The sequence below is a fragment of the Corylus avellana genome, chromosome 6 (genome assembly GCF_965113065.1).
Source record: "Corylus avellana chromosome 6, dhCorAvel1.hap1.2, whole genome shotgun sequence".
In the NCBI taxonomy this organism is placed as follows: Eukaryota; Viridiplantae; Streptophyta; class Magnoliopsida; order Fagales; family Betulaceae; genus Corylus; species Corylus avellana.
In genome coordinates, this window is record NC_142495.1 from 1,405,738 (window position 1) to 1,429,925 (window position 24,188).

Consider the following 24,188-nt stretch of genomic DNA (forward strand, 5'->3'; position numbering starts at 1 on the left):
TGATCCATATCCTGGGAAGTTTATCTAAGCCCCAAAATTGTCAGAGGTTGAAAATGATGTTTTATCCTCTTCTTTATGTACTCACACTTCTAGTCTTATCTCTTAATTAACCCATTAATTATTTCAGAGACAGCGTACGCAGGCATTCTACGTTTATTGTTTGCATCTTTCTCCACTGGAGAACGAGATTTTAGGGTTTCAAAATCTTAAATTGAAAGGAAACGATCATTGATCATTTATCATTCATCAATGATATCAATCATTGTGTTTATGTAAATTTGCTCAAGAACCTAAATAGGGGCAAAATTGGAACACGACCCCTAAATGGGCGACAGACCAAAAGTAAACGCTCAAAGCATTCACAGAAATAGCTCTACGACTTTAACAATTGAACCCCAAATCATTACAGTATTTACACCACTAACCCCAAAGCACCTCTACAGGCTACAGCTCTACTCGGGTATTGCACTCAACATTGCCGAAAACTTTATAGCACCACCACCATTTCTTCCCCTTCTCAACCCACCGCCGCCACTTCCGGTGGTGACTCCTCTGGGAGATCTCCCCTCCCCGCCGGAAAAATCCGCCGGAGACACCGCTCTCCGGCGACACCCACATTTCTCACCCCCACTTCTCATCAAAGCCGAGCTGGCTTTCACGGCCAATGCAGCCATTTCCTCTGGCTGTAGTGGGTGCCGGAGTTTACTCAATGGCAAAGCAAAATACAGCTGACCCGGTTGAAGCACCTCGTTGTCGTTCACGGCAGAGACGACGTCGTCGAAATCCATCTCGTCGGAGTTACAGATAAAACACGTGGGATTCTTCTGCAACAGATAGGAAACCTTAACCGGGTACGAGAATTCCTGGAGCCGACCGTCTTGTAGGATCAGCTTGGCCGTGGCCACGTCCGTCGAACTGGACGAATTGCAATTACCCATTTCGCCTCCGATTCCGATTTTTATCTGAAAGTATCGGACGATACCGATGATGGAGATTGGAGATCGGAGGATTTCGTAATCGGAGAGGAGCTGAAGCGTAAAGAGTCTGCGAGGTGGTGCATATATAGAACTGGAGGACTGCCTCGTTAATTGTACCCTGGTGCCATGTCAGACTTGTCGTTTTGTACAAGCAAAAGCCTTATATGTATATGTAGTCCCTGAAATTGGATTGAGTTCGTTTTCTATCCTTGAATTTCAAATCGTTTCAATTTGATCCTTCCAAAATTTGAACAGTAGATATTAGCAAATAGAGAGAGAAGGTGACATGTTAATAGTATATATAACATTTGAATAAATTATTATTTTTATTTTTTTGTTTGTTGTAATAATATAATATTACAAAGTATATACAGCATTGGTTCATAATTTTTTTAAGTGATCGATAAAAATATAATAATATCTTATAGATGAATATGCTTTATAGAAAAAAATATATATTATATGTAACAATTGAAGAGAGAGGGGTGACAAGAATTTTTGTTTTCTTTTAACAGAAAAAGTAACTATATATTTTTTACTAATAACAGACATGTCATGCCATGTCAATGAAAAATATAAAACATCGTAGAATTCGGTCTTGAATACCTACATCCAAAATTGAACATCAAAATGCTATTTTATGTCAATAAAAATAATATATTATGCTAAATTGACCTTCTTATATGCTATATCAATAATTTTAGTTCAAGAGATGCCTTATGAAAGAAATAATGTAACATGTTATTTGGTCTCGATTTCTCATATTAGCCATTTTAGTATCGTTTACAATCTTTAATCCTCGACATAAAAAGGATTAGATTAAAATTGTATGAGTTTCAGGGCACAAAATCGAATTAGATTTAATATCAGGGTAAGAAAAAAAACGGATGCAAAGTTTTCGATCAGTGGGCAGGGCTCGCCAGGCTGTAAGTTGGTGGTGACAGGTTGTATGTGTTTTGCTCATTAGTCATTAGCGTTGTCTTACAACAATTACCCTCGTAACCTCGTTTCAAGATGATATTACGGAGACAGGGGCTGGGGCCTTTGTGCTCCGACTTTTCACTGTGGAATTACTGTGTGTATTGCACGGATGTGTTTTTAGGTCTACCTAGATCTTTGACCGTCGATGAAAGGCGGGACCAGGTGACGAAAAGTGGGCCAAAGGAGTAGAGATTATCTGAGGACTATATTCATAGGGCCTGTACCTAACACCGCACTATCTCGAACGGTGGATCTCCTATTTATGACATGTGATGTAATGGAGGCTATGGAAAAGCCGAAAAACAGTGATGGAAATTAAGGAAAGCTTACCATGGTACTGTGGTAGGCCATTGATGCATGACAAGAGCTTGGACACTTCTATGAGATAAGAAAGAGGATCAATTTGTTTGGCATTTTAGCCTTTTGAATTCTAACAAATTTTACTTACTCATATGACTGAAAATATATTTTTCTCTATTTTAATTACTTATTTTTTTTAAATACACTTAGCAGCTTTATCATTTTAACTATTAAGGATTTTTTTTAACAAACTCTAATGAAAATGTTGTACAATTAGGTCAGGGGCAGTAAATTTGTCAAATTCAGATTTGGCCTGCTGTCTAATACCTTTAATTTACATATATAGTTCATCTATTCGGTAAAAAAAAAAAATAAATAAAAAAAATTACATGGTTCATTTATAGTGAATGACATAGAACGTGACAACACATAAAGAAAGAAGCGTGACCCTAACCTATTCTTTAATGTGGCCGAACAAACAAACAAGCCATTATTTCTCTCTTCAATGTAGTGTCACGTTCTGAATCGTCATTAAAATTAAAATTTAGCCAAAATTCAATGAGGATTTTTCACGGGTTGAAAGGTATCTCCAGCATTTCGAATAAACAAAACTCTTCTCCAATACTGAATCTGAATGTCAAAACAAAAAAAGAACATGTCGGCGACAAGAGCTAGCCATCCACAGACAAGCAAATATGGCAGAGGAAGAGGGCTTTGATAGAAGAGTGAGTAAAAAAAGGAAAAGAAGACGTGGTTTTGAAGAAAATGGAGGGTATTTAATTTAGCAGAGCAGGGGGTGAATGGGGGGAGAGACGTGGCATGGTGCATGTACGAGTCCTGGGTGCTTCGTTGCAAGGCAAGAAAAAGGCCACGTGGAAGCAGAGAAGGTCTAAGGAAGATGTAGATGATCCTGCTCCCCCCAACAATCCGACAAGGGCTGGCGTAAGGTGATCTTACTCTGCTGGGTTGGGTGTATGCTTTTCCATCACTCTTTAATTTCTATATATTCTTTATACAAAATTCTTATGTCTACATTCCAAAATGTGTCCATTATGCAATTTATGAGTAACTTTATGAGGTCTCGAAGACTCCTAAGACTCTCTCTTGCCTACCTATAATGTCAAATAATTGATCATCATATATAAGATATTAAACTCATATTTATCTATTGGAAGATTTTTTTTTTTATTATTTTTTATTAAATAAACATGTACATAAGCCATGCTTTGTTTGGAAAGATTTGATGTTGTTGATTGGTTGTATATTAAATAAATATAGGTAATTGATAAATTAGAAAGGAGCACCACAGGCCTTTCCTTGAAGCTTCTTCACCCCTTCCCTTTCCCACTCAATTCTAAAAGCCTCGTGCATGCAGATGCAATCATGCAAGTTTTGACAAAAGAGCTCTTAGCTCCATCGCTTTTTGGGTTTTTAATATTATTAATTCTCTCTCTCTCTACTCTACATATATAAAAAAAGACTTCTTTAATAAATCATTTTCCTGTCCTTTGCTTTTCAGCTTTCCTTTACCCTTTCCTTAACCAAAAAGATAATTAAATTTATTTATGGAGCTTTTTCAGTCAACCTACCTCCTTTGGGTTGTCTTTTGTACTATCTTCTTTTGCTCAGAATAAAATATCTACTCTGCTAGCGGTTGTTAATGATTTACAGCACATGTTGATTAATCACATTGCTTTTTTACTGGCAAGAAAATTCTACAAATTATTACTATATTGGTGTGTTTTACTGTTTTAGTTAGTTCTTAGCACGCCATTATGGTAATTGTATATATAATTAATTTTATATAAATGAAAATCGGGAAGCCAGGCCCTTGGTTCCGCCCGTGGGTACATTACATATATGATAAATCTGATAATACAAGTGGTTTATAATAATAATAATGAAGGATTTGATATTTGTTGGGCAAATCAATTGGATTGAGAAGGACATACAGTTGGCAACTAAACATTAATAAACCCCAACAACCGGCATAAACACATTTTTTTTTTTTTTTTTTAAGAGAACCGGCATAAACACATTAGAAGCACAATTATGTCGATTTAAGGGGGAATTAGACACACCCATGAAGAGAATCCGATCTAAAATTAATGTAATAGATTTCCAAGGTTAATTTAGACAACAAATTCTGTTGGCATCTTTGATAGGAACAACGGTTGCAACCATGAAAGTTCCTCGCTGATGGGCATTGGGCACTTTGCATGCAAGAAGACACTCCCATAGTCAAAATTCATCGAATGCAATCATATCTATGCTTAACAAACGCATTAATTCCATGTTATAAAAGCGTTCATTGCATCCTGCCCATGCTTAGGAACATTCAACTTTTTTGAGAGATCTTTGGTTTCTTCAATGGTGGATTTTTTTAAAATAAAAAAATATGGATAATAATAGATGTGTAGGAGAATGATATCAAACACATCTCAACTTTTATATATATATATATATATAGTGTGTGTGTGCACGCGCACGTGCTAGACTTAAAAATTGGCCTACAACTATTTTACAACTTGTTAATATATGTCAACATGTGATTAAAGCACATCTCAACTTTTTTTCTAATATATATATGTATGTGTGTGTGCGCGCGTGCGTGCGCGTGCGCGTGCTAGACTTAAAAATTGGCCTACAACTATTTTACAACTTATTAATATATGTCAACATGTGATTAAAGCACATCTCAACTTTTTTTTTAATATATATATGTGTGTGCGCGCGCGCGCGTGCTAGACTTAAAAATTGGCCTACAACTATTTTACAACTTGTTAAAATATGTCAACATGTGATTAAAGTCACATACATTATTTATTATTATTATTATTGTTGGGAAAACTATTCAATCTAACTCTCAATTTTGTAATGTTCCTCAAATATTTGAAATTGGTTAATGAACCATTAGAATTGGAATATCTACCTCTTGGGACCCCAAAATAACAAAAATACCCTACATAAAATTAAAAAAAATAAAGAAAAAAGGTATTACTTCAGTATATTCTCAATTTTGTCCCTCTCTTTTTCTTTTTTAAATTTTATTTATTTATTTCTTTATTGTTATGAATGATATTTTTGTCATTTTGAGGCAGAAGGGGGGCATTGGAAGCTCAATGGTAGATTGATAAGATATATTGCATGTAGGGATGAAAAGGAACAGTTAACTGCCTTCATTTATATTATATAATATATATTATATTTATATATATATAAGAATATGAAAATAAATGAAACGACGTCGTTTTTGTGTTTAAATATATATAAAAATATATTAAAATTTAGAAATGATGTCGTATGTAGTAGGGTATTATCATATTACCATAAAAACTTCCGCCTTTTCACCCTACTATATTGACCAAATTGAAACATTAGAGTAACATTACAAATTAAATGGTAAATTGAGGTATAAGTATAGTAATCCTCCAAAAAAAAAAAAAAAAAAAAAAAAAAACCTTAACATCCTCCTATCACAATTATAGTTCTAACATTTTTCTTTCTTGAAAGTAATGCTTATAATGCCTTTCTAACTTCAAACGTAAAATAAAATCAATATCATAGAACATTAAAAATAATAAAAATCCTCTAGGTTTGCTTCCATCCGTCTCAAGAAAATCTAAAAGAAAGGAGACCTTGTAGGAGTCCCTTTTCGACTTCTTTTGCGAAAAGACGCAGTGGATGTCCCTCGTCTACTTCTTTTCCCCCAAGATTGAACAGCTCGATCAACCCTTCTTGTTCTTGCACATCCATCTACCGCTGAATAATTCTTCCTGATTTTGGCCTGCATGCAAACAAAAATTATTTCTGCGAATCAGAAAACTAAAAACTAAAAATTAATAAAAAAGAAGAAAAATCGAACAATTGAAAAAAGATATATAATAAGATCGATCATATCATATCCTACGTACTTCTACTTTGCATGCGATTGAACAAAATCTTTTCTCCACCATACTAGCCTTGGACGAATCCAGTTCATATCCACATATTTCACAGTGCTTGTGATTAGCGTTAGCACGAGGTATATGCGGTTTTTCTGCTTGCTTCTTATGAAGAAACACAATATCCTTTCTATTAATTACATAAGGGAGTATATCGGAAACATCAAATACCGCTGCAATGTCTGTAAGCCGAATCGCAGTCTTATACGAAGCTTTGAAAACCTGCAAAAAAGAAAAGCCAAGAATTATGAGTTGAAGAAATATAATATATATATAATTAAACCCCCGTTAAAGAAAAGAAAAGAAAAGAAAAGAAAAGCCTTACTTTGAGAATTTTGTGACCTTGATGCTCGTCACCCATGGTTTTTTTACAAGTTTCACAAAATAATTTTCCATGACAATCACTGCAGAAAAAGATATAGTTTTTAATTGGGTGTTCCTCGCATGGATTATAGAATTGGGCGTCTAAAATGGAGATCACCCAGGTTGGAAGCGCTGGCATAATTGACGTAACAATCAATACTACCAAGATTTTAATTTTAATTTTTTTTTCTTCATTAATGTATGATCAAACACATTTATATAGATTATGGTTTACTAATCCAATCCAGTTTAGTATTTGGAGGTTCAAACTTATTGGACAAGCTACAAATCCTACCTGTAGAAGTAGAAGTAGAAGTAGAAGGACTCCTACACAGAATAGGGTAAGGACACTCCTCCTTACTAATTAGTAGGCTGTAATTAATTATATCATATTTGATGTTTCCGTAAATCCTTCTTCTTCTTTTTTTTTTTTGTAAAATTAATATTAATTACATGCACTTTTTACGCATATGTAAAAGCAGTATTCTGATTGAATGTTATCTTCTAGGAATATACTTCATATTCTAACCAATTAAGTTTAATTAATTTCCATGAGTTTGCGGCACATGCACAAAAATAATAACCTCTCGTCTTCTTTAAAAATAAAAAATAAAATGGATCAACTTGACCCACTGCTAGCCGTGGAGCCATGGAGCAATTTTTTTTTTTTTTTTTTTTTTTTTTAAAAGGGGTATGATTTTAATTGAAAATTTTAACAGAAGTGTGGCATATATTGTAAAAATTTTAAATATGACTTTAAACTTTAGGGGTATAATTAGTAAAATTTTTCCTATTTTTTATTTCTAGAAATTAAAAAGTTCAATACTAGTCTCTTACTTTAAGGAACCCGGCCTTTACACGTTTACTCCAATACAAACCACTTCGCTACCTGTGAACATGTTTACTTTCTCCAACCAAGAGAAACGAAAATTCATTGGCTGAAAAATTTCCCATCACTTTTCTCATGTTTTTCACCAATTACCAAGCTCTATAAAAAAAACATAGTTCATTCACCATAATGATCAATTGATCATCACAACTTTTCCCATGTTCCCAGAGAAAGAAAAAAAAATAAAGAAGTTATCTGGATAGTAATCCATAGCACCCACAGAGTAACACACAAGAATTGGGATCAAATTTGAATACAAAGAGATGGGTACTAAAGAATTATAAGCCAAACCCACAAAAGGGTTCAATCAAAACACAATCTTGAAGCTCAAGGTAAAAGGAAATTGGGGATTACCAGAGGGCAGTGCAGCTCTAGAACTCAACGCCCAAGCACCTGAAGAGAAGGGAGGAAGCGGAGAAAGTCTGACCCAACTGCAGAGCCGAGCTGGCGCTGCTGGGCACCAATGCCCCTGGCAGCTCGTCCATGCTATTATTGCTTTCGTGCAAGGCCTAGCCAAACATAATCAGAAGGACAATTACCGTAAGATTTAACAATTGATGGAAGGGGAAAGAAAAGGTTAAGGAATCCTTAAGAGTTTGGATTTACTTTCTCATAACTTGATTCAACAAAAAAATCGGCACAGCGCTAGATTTCCTCTATGTCCAAATATGCACTTGAAAGGCTACATGAATATCCTAAAGACTTCAAATGATCTGTTAATTGATCAAGTATGCAGTATATACTGCTTGAGGTTTCATGTCTCTTGTCATCAACAAGAAATTCATAAACACATCCATCCATTTCGATGAAGCTAATTGCTCTGCACTTTTTGATGCCATGGTCATTCATTAGTTTCCTTATCTTCTTCACATCTTCCCATCTTTCAGCTTCACAGTATATATTTGAGAGAAGCACATAAAGCCCCGGACTCTGTGGCTCCATCACCAACAGCTGCTTTAGGATTTGCTTTGCAACGTCGATATTGCCATAGGTCCTACAAGCACCGAGCAAGGCACCCCAAACCACAACATCAGGCTTCATAGGCATTCCTCCTATCAACCTAATTGCTTCTTCTAGTAGCCCTGATCGCCCCAGAAGATCAACCATGCAAGCATAGTGCTCAATTTCATACGGTAGCCTGTAAATGGAAACCATTTTGTCAAAGTAATATCTACCCAAGTCCACAAGACCACTGTGACTACAAGCAGAAAGCAATCCTGTGAAAGTGATCTCATCCGGCCAAACTCCGCAGGCTTGCATCTTTTCAAAGAGGTCAATAGCCTCCAAGCCACATCCATGCAGTGCCATGGCCCCAATAACAACATTCCAGGACACTAAATTCTGTTCTGGCATCTCGTAAAAGATATCCATGGCAATTCTAAAGGCCCCACACTTTGCATACATGTCTATGAGGGAGTTATATAGAGTAACACTGGGTATTAAATTGTTACTGCACATGTAATTATGGATCTTCTTTCCCATGATCAGATCTCCAATTTGGCTACAGGCTGAAAAAACGCTAACAAAGGTAGCCTCATCCGGCACCACCCTCAAATCACACATCTTGTGGAAGAGATTCAAAGCTTCCCTACAACGACCTTCTTGGACATAAGACGACATCATTGAATTCCAAGAAACCACATTTTTCACAGGCATGCTATCAAAAATTTGCTGAGCGGATTGAGTGAGCCCATGCCTACCATATGCAGTAACCATGGAAGTCCATGAGACCACATTTTTATCAGGCATGTGATCAAAAACCATTTTAGCTGAATGCAAATGCCCACACTTAGCATACATATCCACGAGAGCATTTCTCACGATTAGATCAACCTTAACTCCCATAATCACAATATAGAGATGCAGACATCTTCCCAGATACAAATCACAACCTTGTGAACAAACAGAAAGTAAACTAACTAAAGTGAACTTGTCAGGCTCCATCCCCAATTTTCTCATCCCCTGAAACAACAAAAATGCTTCCTTGCGACAACCCATTCTAGAATACCCACCAATCATCGAATTCCACGAGACTAAAGTCCTTTCCAAAATCTCATCAAACACCTTCCAGGCACATTGAATCAACCTACAAATAGAATACACACTAATAAGTGCGTTTTGCACGCAAACTTGAGACCCAATTCCTAGTTTAATGGCTTGACCATGAACAAGCACAGCTTCCCAATACGCCAATTTTCGAGTGCAAGCCTTAAGAACAAAAGGAAGAGTAAACTCGTTTGGCGAAAGCCCTGAATCAATCATTCGGCGGTAGAGCAAAATTGCCATTATTGGATCATCACCATTTGAGTAACCCCTTATCAAACTATTGTACATAAATTTATTGGGTTCTGGCATTTGCTCGAACACGAGGCGTGCGTATTCAAGATTGCCTGTGTCGGCAACAGCACAGAAAGAAATTAATTTTCCGAGAGTGAGGGTCTCGTGGGTTAGGCCACGGAGGATGATCTGGGCATGGAGTAGCTTGAGTTCTCTCATGGATGAGCATCTCTCTAGGAGGTGGTGGAGGTTTTGGTGAGTGGGAGACTTGAATCTGTGGGTCAAAGTGGTGGATAGAAAGTGGAAATGGAAGAGGGAGTGCTTAAGGCGGGAACCAACGGTCGAGTATTTGAGAGTGAAGGACATGATCGTTGCCGTTGGGCATTTGCCGCATTTGGTTTGAGCTTTGGAAGGGAATGGTTTGCCACGGTTTTTTGAAATTTTACGTGCAATGCGGAAAACTATGCCGTTTTCTTAAAATACTTGTTCTTAAAATTTTAATTATTATTTTTTAATTTACATAATTCGAATTTTAACATTTTGTTAATTCATGGTATTTAATTTAATTGTATTGAATTTAATGACAAATATTAATACCATAAAATCTCGAGCATTTAATTAAAAAATAATAATAATTAAAAATTTTAAGAATTTCACAATATAATTACTTAAAAAATGTAAAAATATTAATTCTATTATGTATTTCAATTTGTTGAAAGTAGCTAATTTCTACGTCCAATGCACAGACCAAGCAGACCAAAAGTGTGATTTTAAACAAAATTGTAGAAAAATGTATTTTTAAAAATTATGATTAAATTTGTTTTTTTTTTTTAAAAAAAAAAAAAAAAAAAAATTGCAAGCAAGAGACAAAATATATAATTTTAAAGGTTAAACAGCAATTTAAATGCCTAATCATAATTTTACTAAACTCTTAACTGTGTTTTTAAATTACACTTTTTAAAGTTTGCTACCGTGAAAGGTAGGGGTGTCAACTTGGTCCCAGTTTTCGATTATTGGCCAAAATCGAGGTATTTTTTAAATTGTAGGTTTAGAAACCACACAAATCCAAATGTACCTTAGGATTTACTTGTTAGGATCCAGCGGATTGGCTTATCATGTCCCGCTAAATAAAGCAGAAGAGATCTCTTCCAAAAATATATTCTTCAACTTTTCAAGTTATGCCTAATTGTATGGTTAGTGTTACTTCACTACTATTTTGTTTTTCAGTTAAAATATCTTATCTTTAACGAGACACTACAAACTGCGCCACAATCAAAAGTTTCATATACAGCATAATCTACTACATATTTAATTCAATCAAAGTTTTACATATCAAACAAATCCTTCAGGACATCCACGTGTCCTTTGTAGTGACTAGTGAATGGATATTTATTACATATAGTCATCAGACCATAGGGAAGAAGGTAAGCATTTCGCTAAACGACTTAACTTGTTGGATGAATAATGTTACATGCTACGCAAACATTGATACGACAAAGTCTAATAGCCGTTGGATCAAACCTTTATTAAGAAAATAAAATAAAACCCCATTGCTACTATACCTTGCCACATCATATGTTTGTATGGTATGTAGCATAAAGCAATTATTCCAATCTTGTCTGGTCACAATTCACTCCCGGAAGCTTTCTGGACATATAAATTTTCTAGCCAATGTTGTCATGGTGTTAAAGTTTCAAATCTTACTATAAAAGAAGAGCTTTACATCTCTTTCCCACAATTCCAAATGGAAACACAAATGGGAAAAGAGGCTTTGCAACACCTTACTTATTAGGCTGTAGAATTTATCAAATTTACAATGATCCAACCAATTGTATCATATTTGATATTTCTGTTGATGTGAAACACTATCAATGAACAAAATTTGAAGTTGGTAAACATGACTTTCTCAATATTTACCCATTTGGGAACCTCCACCCAGAATTTTACAAAGAAGGAAGAAGCCAAAGATTGAAGAGAGATGAAGCCAATGAAAGGAACCAAGACAGGAAAGCCATTGTGGCAGACAACTGATATCTACTACATAACCTTTCAGGGCAGTAGAATCCACCGGCTTCAAGCAGGAGATCTGTTACACTAGCTGTTGAGGATGCCGCAGCTAGCAAGAGAAATGACAAAATCTGTGATAGAACAAAACATTATATTCCTTTTAAGGATTTGAAAAGGATGATATCATAAAGTTCAAGTTAATTGAAAATCACATGTACCAAGTCTCCTACAACGATGACCAACATTATTCTTGGTTGACGGGGTAAACATCTAATGAAGACAGAGTATGCATCCACCACTAATAATGTCATGCTCCATGGAATGACCAAGCCCATGACTGTCACCAAATAGCTGTTAAATCAACAAGAGCAATAACAAAAGTTAAAGATATGAACTTAAAAAAAAAAAAAAAAATTCCTGTGACTTGAAACCCTTCAATTTTTTTATAGCACACTGCTGCATAATTAAAGCAACATAGACATAATATATGTTCTAACATCTCATAAATAATTGAAAATGGCGTCATGTGATTTTGATATTAATGAATAAGACAACGTAACCAATTTGGTAATTCAATTTCCAGGGCCATGCTCATCGCTTCTGTATATATGTTGCAGTCTTCCAAGTAAAAGCACCTTAACATGTTCGTAAAAAAAAATCAAGCCTTTGATTCTAACTTGAGGACGTTGCGGACACATCTACTCTATAATTGATCATTAGCTGATAAGGACCTTCCATTATCACAAAGAGTGACATACAAGACGTAGTAACTGTACACGAAGTCTACAGACACAGATTTGGTTCTCAACTGTATCAAATGTGAATTTCACTCCAAGGGAAGCTTTTGGTAAACCAGATTCTAGCATCTCAAACATCACAATTTAAGATTGTTATAACTTGAGCAGCAGCCAGTGATTTACAATGTTCTACTCAAAGTTCTTATGAACTGGAAAGCTGAAAAATGGAGATAACTTCAACATTAATTTAAAGGCAAATAGAAACCAAAGCCTAAGCCTCCTAAGGCATGCCTTGTTAAACAGTCATCAGAGATGATATGTGCCAAATTACCTACTTCTTAATTCCAAAATCCTAAGACATTCACGGAATTTACAGTTATGCCATATCCAGAGGACATTGAAGATATATTAAAATGTAAGGAAGATCAAATGGAAACTTACCCCCTCCCCCGAGGCCAAAAGAAAAAGTAAAAAAGAAGATCTTTAGAACCACCTTTCTATATTTCTTCTAGTGTCTTATGCTCTCCTTATGTCATTCTCCCTCTTTAACTCAAGTAAAGCTTAGAGGCTAATTCTACCAAAAGATAACAAAAGAGTAGGACAATATTAGTCATCACAATTAGAACAAAGTCTTACTGATCAAAAAAATAAAACAAACTGAACAAACTCCTAAAAAATATTCCATGCTTCTTTAATAATCCATCCTTAGTCAAAATCACTTGCATCTGCAACAAAGAATGACCTCGAATGTAGCCTGGTATTGATGTTGAAACTTAATTTGCTTTATTATAGAATGGGTTATTTTCCATGTGACATTTTACCTCATAAAAGACATCTTATCGTCCAGGAGCTCTTCTATTATTCCTTGTCCGGAGTAAATTGATAAAGAAGATACTTCTTTATTGACGAGTTTTTACACGCCCAATATATTTAAAAAGTAAAATTAATATAAATTACATGTACTGGTTATACATAAAAACCTCATATCCCCCCACCAATTTATGGAAAAGCAGTGTACTACTAGTATTTTGATTACCCTCTAGGAATACTTCATATTCTAACCAAGCTTTTCATGAGATTGAAGCACACACACAAAAATAATAACTTCTCACCTTCTTTTCTCTTCATACCAACACTTCCAAGTCTGTAAACAACGTTATTAAAAAATTAAATGCTCCAAACCTTAAGTCCCATCGATTTAAGAGTCTTTGTAGTAGAGACTTTAGAAACTTTCAAACCTTGACCATAATCCCATGGTTTTCTTGTTACCAAACATAGTGACTGATCCTATATGACTAGGCAAATGTGAGTATTAAGAAGAGCTTTTAAGCCAAACTCTCAAAAATATTGAGCGAACTACTTCAACAAACACGCAAAACGCTTTATTTCAAATAGTCCTCACCAAGACCTGCTGCATAATTTTATTTCTAGAAATCAAAGTTTAATGCTAGTCCCTTACTCTTAGAATCAGAGAGTATACGAAATAGATTAGAGATTACTCAAATACAAACCAGAATGCAAATGATTCACAAGCTCTCTATAAACTGAAGTATGTCAAACCTTGAAGTGTGAGGTGTCAAAGTTAAGTCATTTTGAGCCCTTTATTCAGTCGTGTTCAGACCATCGTTCCTAAAAATACCTACCACCAACTCACATCTTCAATTTACAATTTTCATTAACTTAACTGAACTAAGCCTTAGTCACAGTTGGTAATTTTCATAGGCATTCGAAGATACAAAAAGTGAGAATTGATAAACATTGGCACACAAACCAGCACATAAACATGAATATATAGTATATAGTATACACAGGCCGACCCTAAAAACTCTTCTAACTCACTGCTCCTTCTCCTGATTTATATCCTAGTCAGTTAAATTCAGGCAAAATGAGCCTACATCCATGAGATATTCAACAAAACAGAAGTAAATCTAAAACTCATTATCCTTTAAAAAAAGAAGAAGAAGTCCCATTATCCTAAACCTCCTCTCTTGACCCAAACAGATTCCAAAAAGTCTTTAAATTCATGTACTTCCGATCAATTCCTTCGCTACCTGCATACATGTCAGCTTTCTCCAACCAAGAAAAACCAAAATTCATTGGCTGAAAAATTTCTCATCACTAAACCCAACAAATATGGTAGAATTCTCATGTTTTCCACCAACCAAACTCTTTAACAAGCATAGTTCATTCACCTTATGACCATCACAGCTTTTCCCACGTTCCCAGAGAGGAAAAAAAAAAGTGATCTGGGTAGTAATCCATAGCACCCACAGGGTAACACACAAGAATTGGGATCAAATTTGAAGAGAAAGAGATGGGTACTGGAGACTTATACCCACAAAAAGGGTTCAATCAAAACACAATCTTGAAGCTCAAGGTAAAAGGAAATTGGAGATTACCAGAAGGCAGTATAGCTGTAGAACTCAACGTCCAAGCACATGAAGAGAAGGGATGCAGAGGAGAAGACAGTCTGACCCAACCGCAGAGCCAAGCTGGCGCTGGTGCCCAATGCCCCTGGCAGCTCGTCCATGCTATTATTGCTTGCATGCAAGGCCTCGTCATAGTCATCTCCAATTCTCAGAGGCTCTAGCCATGCCTTTCAGGAATTCTCATGTACCAGAGAGAATGTACCGGTTGGGAATTGAATATAAAAGCTGAAAAGTAAATGTGGGAATGGGGATGAAATTACAAAGTATTTACGGTTGTTGGTGAAGAGAAATGGGAATTTGGATGAATGGTAAGCTTGTACGTGTGAGATGGAAAAGGAATTCCGAGAAAGGAAAATAAGGGAAATAGAGTCAAAGTGAGTAATTACAATGGTGCGCGGCTTGGCATCTTCTCCTTCCTGAGTGGATTTGCTTTTCTCCGGCAGGGCTTTGATTTGTATATTTTCTCTACTTTTTACTATTTTTTATTTTTATTTATCTACTTTTTATTTTTTCGGATAAATATTTTTCATCCAAAAATAATAATTTAAATTTAAATAAAATTATTTCGAAAATATTCCTCATTTATTCAATGTGAAGGGAGAAAATTGTTGCAGGCGTCCATGGGGTCTGAATGGACTGGCAAGCACCTTCCATTTGGATGGTCCAAATTCAACTACTCACAAATCACAATCAAAAACCGAAAGAAAAAAATCCTAATTTGGTCTCCCAAAAATAATGAACTTGCCTCCAAGGATAAATCATTTTGGAAAAATACAATAATATCTCTTATGAAATAGTCTTTTTATTTATTTATTTATTTATTTTTTGTGAGTTTTATTGTGAAATAGTTAATTACTCAAATGTAGAGTTATTAAAGGCTCATCAAGTTCTCGAAAATGTTAGATGTTTTCTTAGTGTTCTTCTTGTTTTCTCCTAGCTATGAGTGAAAAGGTAGGCGGTTAATAATCGTCCGCTAATCGTACTAACTGCTTTGAGTAATGTTATGAACCATCTTTTTATCCTCCTAAAGTTGATGTGGCTTTTAAAGTCACCATTGAATCAAAATTCAAGTATGATTCATCTAAAATTTAATGATAATTTTAAAAGCCACATTAGCTCTAGGAGGATAAAAAGAAGATAAAAAAAATAGTCCTTATGATTATTCAACTGATTTTTAAGGTGATTAGAAAAAACAGCTAACCGCATATATATATATATATATATATATATACATTTGTGTTTAAAATTTTAAATATATATAAAAATATATAAACGATGTTATAATTTTATCTTATTACTATAGAAACGACATCGTTTTGTTTTTTTTTTTTAAAAAAAAAAAAAAAAAAAAACGGTTAGAGGTTATTAGAGTTACTAACCATAACGGGCGGTTAACCATATGTTGACACCTACTCCTTGTCCTGGTCTTAGGTAGATATTATTTTATAAAAACTAAGTGAGAGAAGTAAGAGCAACTTTTATTTTTTATTTTTTATTTTTAAATAATATCCACCTAAGACCTAGAAAACATAACACATAAGAATAGCACATAGCATTCATAGTAAGTTCGTTACAGTACAACCCATGTCTCGGTGACATATTAAATGATGATAGTGTCACATTAAATGAGTATTATGGAGAGAAAAACACATGTATACTTTGATTTCCTATGGTGCCTTTCAATTGATCATATATATATATATATATTTGGTTCTCAATACTTAGTTGGATGAATATTGAAGCTGTCTAGAATTTGGAAGGAGTAATGTTAATAAATTATATTTTTATTTTATTATTATTCAACATTACTAATGATGATTAAATTAAGAACTAATATTTTAATGATGATTGCGTCAGCTTTTGTTAAAAAAATAAAAAATAAAAGTTCATTAACACAACTACATCAATAGAATGAAATAATAATAAAATAAAAACTTAATTTTTAGAGGTTACTCATTTGAAAGCAATTTGAATGGTAAGTTGCCTCTTCCACCAAAGTTAAATTCATAGCATTTTTTTAACATTTTTTTTTCTTCCCTTTTATTGCTGAGTTCATTATTATTATTATATATTGCATGTATTGCTGAGTTATTCACACGGCACGGATCATAATAAACAAGATATACATCATATTCAAAGATCTTTTTTTATGTCTTTTTCAATGCGGAATACATAATTTCATTATTATAATTAATTTTCAACTCTCTCGTACATTCCCTACAAAAAAAAAAAAAAAAAAAAACTCTCTCATACCTATTTCTATCAACTCTTCTGTTATTATTTTTTGCTGTTGGTGTATAAAATCAACTCTCTTTGTATATTATAATTTATACATTTCTTTTTTATGTTTTCAATAAATAACAAATAAAGAGTTCTTGGATCCATCGGCTAAACTAATGAAATAAAATCGCCTAAATGTATTAACGTAAGAGCACACCACATAATTAAATGGGTCGTTTCCAATAAGCTCGTTGAAAGCTTTCTCATTGACATATTATCTTTTATTAGGATTAAAGTGGCTAGACCTTCTCTTAGCTGGGTTTTTTTTTTTTTTTTTAATTAAAAAATAAAAAGAAAAAGAAAAAGAAATGGGCCGTTTATTTCATAGTTCATTTTCCAGTTAGGCTTAATTATTGTTTAGCTGGAACCTCGTGGTTTGCTAATACGGTGGTAATTAATACCAATCATTAAACGAGCCACCCAAAAACAAATATATATGTATATAAATGATCAAAGAAATATTATTTGATCATGGGTGGATCTCACGTGGATTATATCATATTAAAAAAAATAAAAAGTGATACTAAAAACAATAGGAGTATTGAAATAATACTATTCAATGATCGAGGGTCAGCTTGATTGGCAAGTTAAAATATTATTATAGGAGATTCTAAAGTAGTTGTTTCTGTTACTCGCTTGCTTTGATTGGCATATGAAATGTCTTCGAGGTTTACCAGCTTGTGTTTGTTTTCAAATTGGATTTTTTGTAAAATTCATCGCAACGCCAATTTTCTACTTATAATCTTACTAGATAAGCCGCTTTTATTGACAATAGAGAAAGCAATTCCAGCTTGTATGTCTTCATTAGTGATCTCAATCCCTCGAGCATCTTCAGTAGCTTAATTAAAAGGCTAATATTAATTATATTTAGCTATTATTATTATTATTTTTAGCTCAAATAAAATAACTTGTTATTAACTAGAATAGTTACAGTAACGCACTAAATAAATAATATATATATATATATATATATATATATATATATATTTATTTTTTTTAATTTTTTTTTATTTCACCTATTTTCACCCAATATCTTTTATTTCTTATAAACACCTCTTTACATCTGCTATGTCTGTCTCTCAAACACAAAATTTCTTCACACAGTTGGATGAAAAAATTGAATGCAGAAAAAATTTATTTCATGGAAACACACGGATGGAAACAAATCAATTGCAATTGGATGAAAAAAATTTAATGCAAAAAAAATTTATTGCATAGAAACGCATAGATGGAAACAAATCAATTGCAGTTGGATGAAAAAATTTATTTATGTTATTAATTTTAAGAATTAGTACCTGCATGTGAGATAAATGTTTGTCATATGTGTTTATTTTTGTTTTTATGAATAATCTCTATATATGTATTTGTTTTTCCCTTTAATTCAGTGTTGGCAATAATATAATTAAAAAAGAACGAGAAATAATATTTTAAAACACGTAGAGAAAAAATAGAAAATATGTTGGAGTGTATAGTGAAAAAACAATAGTTAAAGTAAAGAATTATACTTTTTCACTAGGTAAAATATCTAATGCTGCTGGAGATGTTCGGTGTCTACCGTTTTATTCTTAGCTCATTTGCCCACCTCCCCTTCCCCCACCAAAAAAAAAAAAAAGATATGAAATGATTTTTTTTTTTTTTTCAAATTTTGTAAAAATTAAAAATTACATGCATTTTTAATAAAAGCATGTGATGCATCTCAATTTAAAAAACTGAATTAAAGAAAATTCCTACAACTCATCATAATGTGTACAAACATACTATTTTGAGGAAAAGACTTAAAGTGTGTGATCAATTTAAGCCATCAAAGTAGGGAAGGCATTTAGCCTAAAGGGATATGAAATCTCTACCACACAAATTCCCACTTAAGAGAAATTTATTTATAAAAATCTAGTTCACCCTGTGAAGCATCAGATCCTAAGGCCATAACTAAACCTTACTATATATGTTTCTTTATAATTAATAATTCAAGATTAGATGAAATTATTGAAGTAGGATAATTAATATACAAACAGGATAATAATCTGCAATTGGTCACAGGGAATTGTTTAGCAACACCTTACACTTAGAGCCAAAATCTGAATACAGAAAATGTTGGGGGAAAAAAACCAGAGGGGCCTATGAGTCGAGCTGACCATACCAGACCCCCTGGATCTTCACCTCCTTTGGGGTCTTGGCACCCAAATCTGTGTCAGATGGCTGGATGCTCTCGAACACTCCAATCACCTCCCCTGTCTCGGGCTTGGTCTTGGTGACACTGAGGGTGATTTTCCCTGTTGAAGATGAAACATTTTTTACATTCTCCTTAGCCAGCTCCTCCTCGTCTCCTCTGCCTCCAGCTGGCAATGCTACTGCATTGTCATAACCGGTCGAGCCACCCCTGCCCTTTGGGTCCAAGAAAGACGAGCCACGGTAGGATGGCACCAGAAACTCTCCTCCAAAACTGTCGGGCTTGCCTGATGCCACCAGCTGTTTGATTGTGAAAAGGAATGGCACACGCTCGCCGCCGGGCAGCTGGACTGTCACGGCAGCGTAGTCAATGCCATCTTTTTCAACGAACTTGATGGCGCCATCGGGTGACACTTCAAAGGGTCCCTCAATTTCGTCCAGGGTGTAGGTTAAGCGGGTCATGAGCTTGGTGTTTTGGAACTCCGGTGGGGAATTCTTGTTCACACTCTCGGCTTTGACGGTGAAAGAAGTGGGCTCTAGGCAGAGCTTCTTGGCATTGTACTTGCCGGGCTTGAAGGCGAATTTTTCCACCCCGCCGTCAATGGTTGGGCACTGGTTGGCTGTTCCGGATCCCTTGACCTCCATGTATGTCTTGCTCTGAATTTCATCATAGGTTAGCCTCTTTGGAACTCCTTCAGCACTTGCTCCCTGAAACAACAAAATCAGTGACGATCGTCCACACACTTGCAGATGTTGATCTCTATTCATCACAAGTGAAAGGAAATATAACAAGTCGGAATATGTTACGATTCTAAGTGTCTCATATGGCTTAAACACAATCTTAATCATGTGTATGTAAGTTTTTTTTACACTTTTCCTTGTAAACTTGTTTTTAAGGTTGAGTTCTCCTCAAGATTTGTATTATTTGATATTAAAGCCGTTATCACATCGAACATAAAATCGAACGCAATTCGTTAAGTATGTGATCAAATGTATTGCAGCTTTGTACTCATGCTTAAGATTATACTTATTACCAAATGCCACTAATATATTACCATTTTCCTTTTAATTAAGCATTAATAGTGTAAGTGGATATATATCATCTAGCAAGCCAACTTTCATAAGCCAGGATATTGCCCACATTTACACTTGGGGATGCAATTTCATTTTCGGTTAAATTATAAGTTATTCCAAATGCTTAAGTTGTATAGTAGGATTCGATATCATGTTAAATTATCACATATCTCAAAAGTTTAAGATAAACGGTGAATTTAATCATTTAATTAATTTTATAACAACTTGATTTCAATTACCAAAGCACAATCTTAATCATCCTTAAACAATTAAACGGAAACACAAAACAACAGATGATCTGAATAAAACGAAAATCCGCAATGTTAATTATTCTTAAACAATCATATAAATATATAGGAACGCATAGCTACAAAACCCTTTATCTTATTCTTGTCCGATTCTTCTCTCTCACGCGTGTAAACTTTCATGCAGCATCTTTTTGTTTGTTGATAATATTTTGTAAAATTTGGTGTCACAATAGTATAATAATGCATACCGAGACGACGAGGGCGGAAGTAGCAAGAGCAAAGCCGGCGATCTTGGTAGCGTCGACACATTTCTGAGCCAAGTCCTTAACATCAGCTTGCAGGGAGCAAGTGAGCCTGGCTGCCGCTGGCTCCACGCCGAAGGACTTGGAAACACTCTGAGCCGACCTCAGCTGTAGGCTGCTCCTCCATGAGGTTGAAGGCAAACCCACCTTGGCGGGTTGCATCAGTGTGGCTGCTGCTTGTAGCGAGGCTGCCATTCTCTTCTCCTTTTGCTCTCTCTCTCCCTCTCACAACACACTCTCTATATTCTGAGAAAACAAACTAAAAGAGATGGTTTTGTGTGGTGGGAGTGCGGACAATGGAGTGTATCTGGCAGTTATCTGGTGGCCTTGCTGCGAGTAAGATAAGAGATAGGATAAGGCTTTCACTTATTGGTTGATTCAAGCTAATGCCCTTGTCTTTCTAGTTTGACACCTGGCAAGTTCTCATTTGGGATAAAGATACTCTCAATCAGGCCCGGATGTGTACTCAGTACTGGATGATAGCGAAAATGACACTTCTCTTATTATCTCAGCTAATTCACATTGGGCTAACAAACAACTGTTGAGTAGAGTAGCAAATTTGGGTGTAAAATTAGCCTTTTCTGGTTAGCATATTTGGCCTTAAGACAAAATTAGGCTCAAGTTTTACTTACAATCATTAACGGAGATTAGTCAAATTTATGGCTTATGACTATATCTGGCATAATTTATTTGTTTATTTATTTTTACATGTATACATAAGGGAAAAAGGCAGAAAAATTTAAATTCACTTTATAAGACGTAGTTCCTAATCGATTGAACTATTCGTTAGTCTGCCTTAATAATTAAGCCTAATTTTGTGTCAACGGTCAACTTATTTTTAAATGAACCAAGTTCAAGTATACTTGAATCCAAAAGCTTCATTATTAGGCTTTTTTAAATAATCAGTAAAGTCTACATACCTTCCTTAAATTACCACCAAATTAACAATGTCTCATCAAACTTTCAATTGTGACAATGTTTCCTCCAAACTACCAAAACATTGTCAAAGTTCCTCCTAGACTAGCAATAAAACAAAAATGCCCCTATAAATTTCTTAATAAGACAAAAATACTCCTATAAATTAAAAAAAAAAAAGGATTTAAAAAAAAAACAAAAAATTTTAATTTAAAAATAATTTTTTTTTAAAAAAAACAATTTAAAAAAAAAACGAAAATTTTTAATTTTTTAATTTTTTTAACGGAAATTTTTATTTAAGAAAACTATTTTTTTTTAAAAAAAAAAATTTTATTTTATTAAACAAAAATTTTTCTTTTTTTAAACGTAAATTTTTATTTAAAAATAAATTATAAAACAAAAATTAAAATTAAAAAAAAAAAAAAAAACGAAAAATTTTCAATTTTTATTAAAAAAAAAAAAAAATTAATTTTTTTTCTCATAAAATGGATTTTTTTAAAAACAAACAAATAAAAAAATTTGGCTGCTGTTTGGATTTTTTTTTGTTAGTTTTAGGTTTTTTTTAGAAGTTTTAATATTTTTATTTTTATTTTACTATGATGATTTTATCATTGAAGGGAACATTAACAATTTTTGGTAATCTAAAAGGATATTATCACAATTGAAAGTTTAAGGAAAACATTATCAATTGGATAGTAATTTGAAGGGTACGTGTCCTTTCCCCTTAAATAACTTTTAGGGATAAATTATTGGAAAAAATTGCAAATATAATTTTATTGAGTTGAAAATAATTACTTGGAATTTAAAAAGTTAGTAAAAGCTTATTGAGATAATAAGTAAAAAGAAAAATAAATAATGTGGTGGCCGAACCACTGGATTCTTGACCCAAAAACAATTCCAATCACACATATTCATTGATAGGATAGAACCGGCCGGGAATTCCAAACCATTTTTCAAAGTAAATTGCGTACGTTTTAAGATCCAAATCTGCCAACTCTAAAGAGAAGGGACAGTGAGGCTGGGCCTCGAGAATTACTTCATGGGCTGACTTAAGAGAAAGCTATCATGAACGAGAGCGGCCCAAATCCACAGGGAATCCAAATCTGCCAACTCTCAAGGACAAAACGACATCTTCAAATTACAGGTCTACAACCGCGACGGCGGGTAGAACGACGATGACAGAGGGAGAGAGGGAGGGAGAAGGCAGCTCAAAAGTGCTTGAAACATAAATCATCGGAGCTCCTCAATCCAACAAGAGTGATACTGCTTTCTCATCATCGCTGCCTCTTCCTTCTCTCTACCCCCAACACTCTTCCATCAACCAACAAATAATAATAATAATAATAATAATAAAAGATTTATCGTCAGGCATTCAGTATGAGTAGGAGGTAATTAGTTCATCACATAAACTATCAGATCGAAATCTTTCATCATTATGCCTGACAATCTCACGAATTAATCATACCCAAAAGCAAATTTGCCGAGATACTAAAACCTAAACATTAATTAAAAAAACACATACACATAAAAAGAGTACGAGAATGAAAGGGGTAACGGAGTTCTCTCTCAGACAAATGCCTCGATTTGTCGTCACAAAAGAATGGAATAACAGAGATCGGACTCGTCATCATTTTTTGTTCATCACCGAGAAAAACACCCTCAACCCACCAATCATTATTTCTAGAAAATACAAAAAAAAAAATCATATCACAATCACAGGATCTAAGAAAAAAAAAAGTAAAAGTAGGTAAAGAAACCAAAGCCTTCGTTAGAATAAGGAAGCAATCATCAATGGAGGATAGAAAAGCGAGAGAGTGGAAACTGAGAGATCCAATTGGAGCTCAGAACTTCAGGAGATATAGATCGTGTTTTCTTTTTATAGGAGAAACTCCTTTTAGGGTTTGGCCGTTTGGGTTTAAGAGCCCTTTTTAAGTATAGGGTTGTCTGTAGGGTTTTCAGACTTTCCTCAAAATTACGAGTGTACCATCTGTGTAGCAGAGCGTTGGGCCAAAACATGCGGCCCAATTTTCTATACAAGACACCGGTTCATTTTCTTCTGTAAGAATCCGCATTAAGAATTACTCATCTTGAAAAATATCCCTACTAAATGATGAGAATCCGAAAACAAATAAATTCATGCCTTTTAATTTACATAACTTTATTTTAATTATTAAATTTTTTAAAATAAATAGTGATTTAACATGATATTAGAGCATAAATTATAAATTCGGGCCCTAACTCTATCATTTCTCTCTCATTTCCACGTATTAGAGTTACTCGTCGAGAATGAGAGTTTAAA

General features: G+C 34.2%; 4 protein-coding genes and 2 non-coding genes across 9 annotated transcripts; all 6 read right to left on the minus strand.

Annotated features, from left to right (window-relative positions):
• Positions 1-219: 219 nt before the first annotated feature.
• Positions 220-1,049, minus strand: LOC132188174 (uncharacterized). Of its 2 annotated transcripts, XM_059602578.2 has the most exons (2): positions 595-1,049; positions 220-561 (listed from the first exon to the last, which is right to left on the minus strand). In XM_059602578.2, the coding sequence occupies exons 1-2, from the start codon at positions 936-938 to the stop codon at positions 453-455; spliced, it is 453 nt and encodes a 150-aa protein (XP_059458561.1). In that variant the 5' UTR covers positions 939-1,049; the 3' UTR covers positions 220-452. The 2 variants fall into 2 exon arrangements, with proteins under 2 accessions (XP_059458561.1, XP_059458560.1); XM_059602577.2 differs by having other exon boundaries at positions 220-1,049.
• Positions 1,050-5,734: 4,685 nt separating this feature from the next.
• LOC132187535 (pentatricopeptide repeat-containing protein At2g29760, chloroplastic) lies at positions 5,735-10,165 on the minus strand. Of its 3 annotated transcripts, XM_059601878.2 has the most exons (5): positions 8,061-10,165; positions 7,809-7,963; positions 6,528-6,606; positions 6,173-6,424; positions 5,735-6,045 (listed from the first exon to the last, which is right to left on the minus strand). In XM_059601878.2, exon 1 carries the CDS (start codon positions 10,095-10,097, stop codon positions 8,100-8,102), a length of 1,998 nt encoding a protein of 665 aa, XP_059457861.2. In that variant the 5' UTR covers positions 10,098-10,165; the 3' UTR covers positions 5,735-6,045; positions 6,173-6,424; positions 6,528-6,606; positions 7,809-7,963; positions 8,061-8,099. The 3 variants fall into 3 exon arrangements, with proteins under 3 accessions (XP_059457861.2, XP_059457860.2, XP_059457862.2); XM_059601877.2 differs by having other exon boundaries at positions 7,809-10,165; XM_059601879.2 differs by lacking the exon at positions 6,528-6,606 and having other exon boundaries at positions 7,809-10,165.
• A 1,130-nt stretch (positions 10,166-11,295) lies between these two features.
• On the minus strand, positions 11,296-15,069 carry LOC132187219 (CASP-like protein 5C1). Its single transcript, XM_059601457.2, has 3 exons — positions 14,875-15,069; positions 11,957-12,089; positions 11,296-11,869 (listed from the first exon to the last, which is right to left on the minus strand). Exons 1-3 carry the CDS (start codon positions 15,003-15,005, stop codon positions 11,675-11,677), a joined length of 459 nt encoding a protein of 152 aa, XP_059457440.1. The 5' UTR covers positions 15,006-15,069; the 3' UTR covers positions 11,296-11,674.
• A 4,095-nt stretch (positions 15,070-19,164) lies between these two features.
• On the minus strand, positions 19,165-21,256 carry LOC132188197 (Photosystem II manganese-stabilising protein (PsbO) family). Its single transcript, XM_059602603.2, has 2 exons — positions 20,921-21,256; positions 19,165-20,058 (listed from the first exon to the last, which is right to left on the minus strand). Exons 1-2 carry the CDS (start codon positions 21,167-21,169, stop codon positions 19,300-19,302), a joined length of 1,008 nt encoding a protein of 335 aa, XP_059458586.2. The 5' UTR covers positions 21,170-21,256; the 3' UTR covers positions 19,165-19,299.
• A 2,005-nt stretch (positions 21,257-23,261) lies between these two features.
• Positions 23,262-23,331, minus strand: LOC132188889 (small nucleolar RNA Z105). Its single transcript, XR_009440948.1, has one exon. It is a non-coding gene; the product is annotated as a small nucleolar RNA Z105 (small nucleolar RNA).
• A 119-nt stretch (positions 23,332-23,450) lies between these two features.
• Positions 23,451-23,539, minus strand: LOC132188914 (small nucleolar RNA SNOR75). Its single transcript, XR_009440973.1, has one exon. It is a non-coding gene; the product is annotated as a small nucleolar RNA SNOR75 (small nucleolar RNA).
• Between the last annotated feature and the right edge of the window lie 649 nt (positions 23,540-24,188).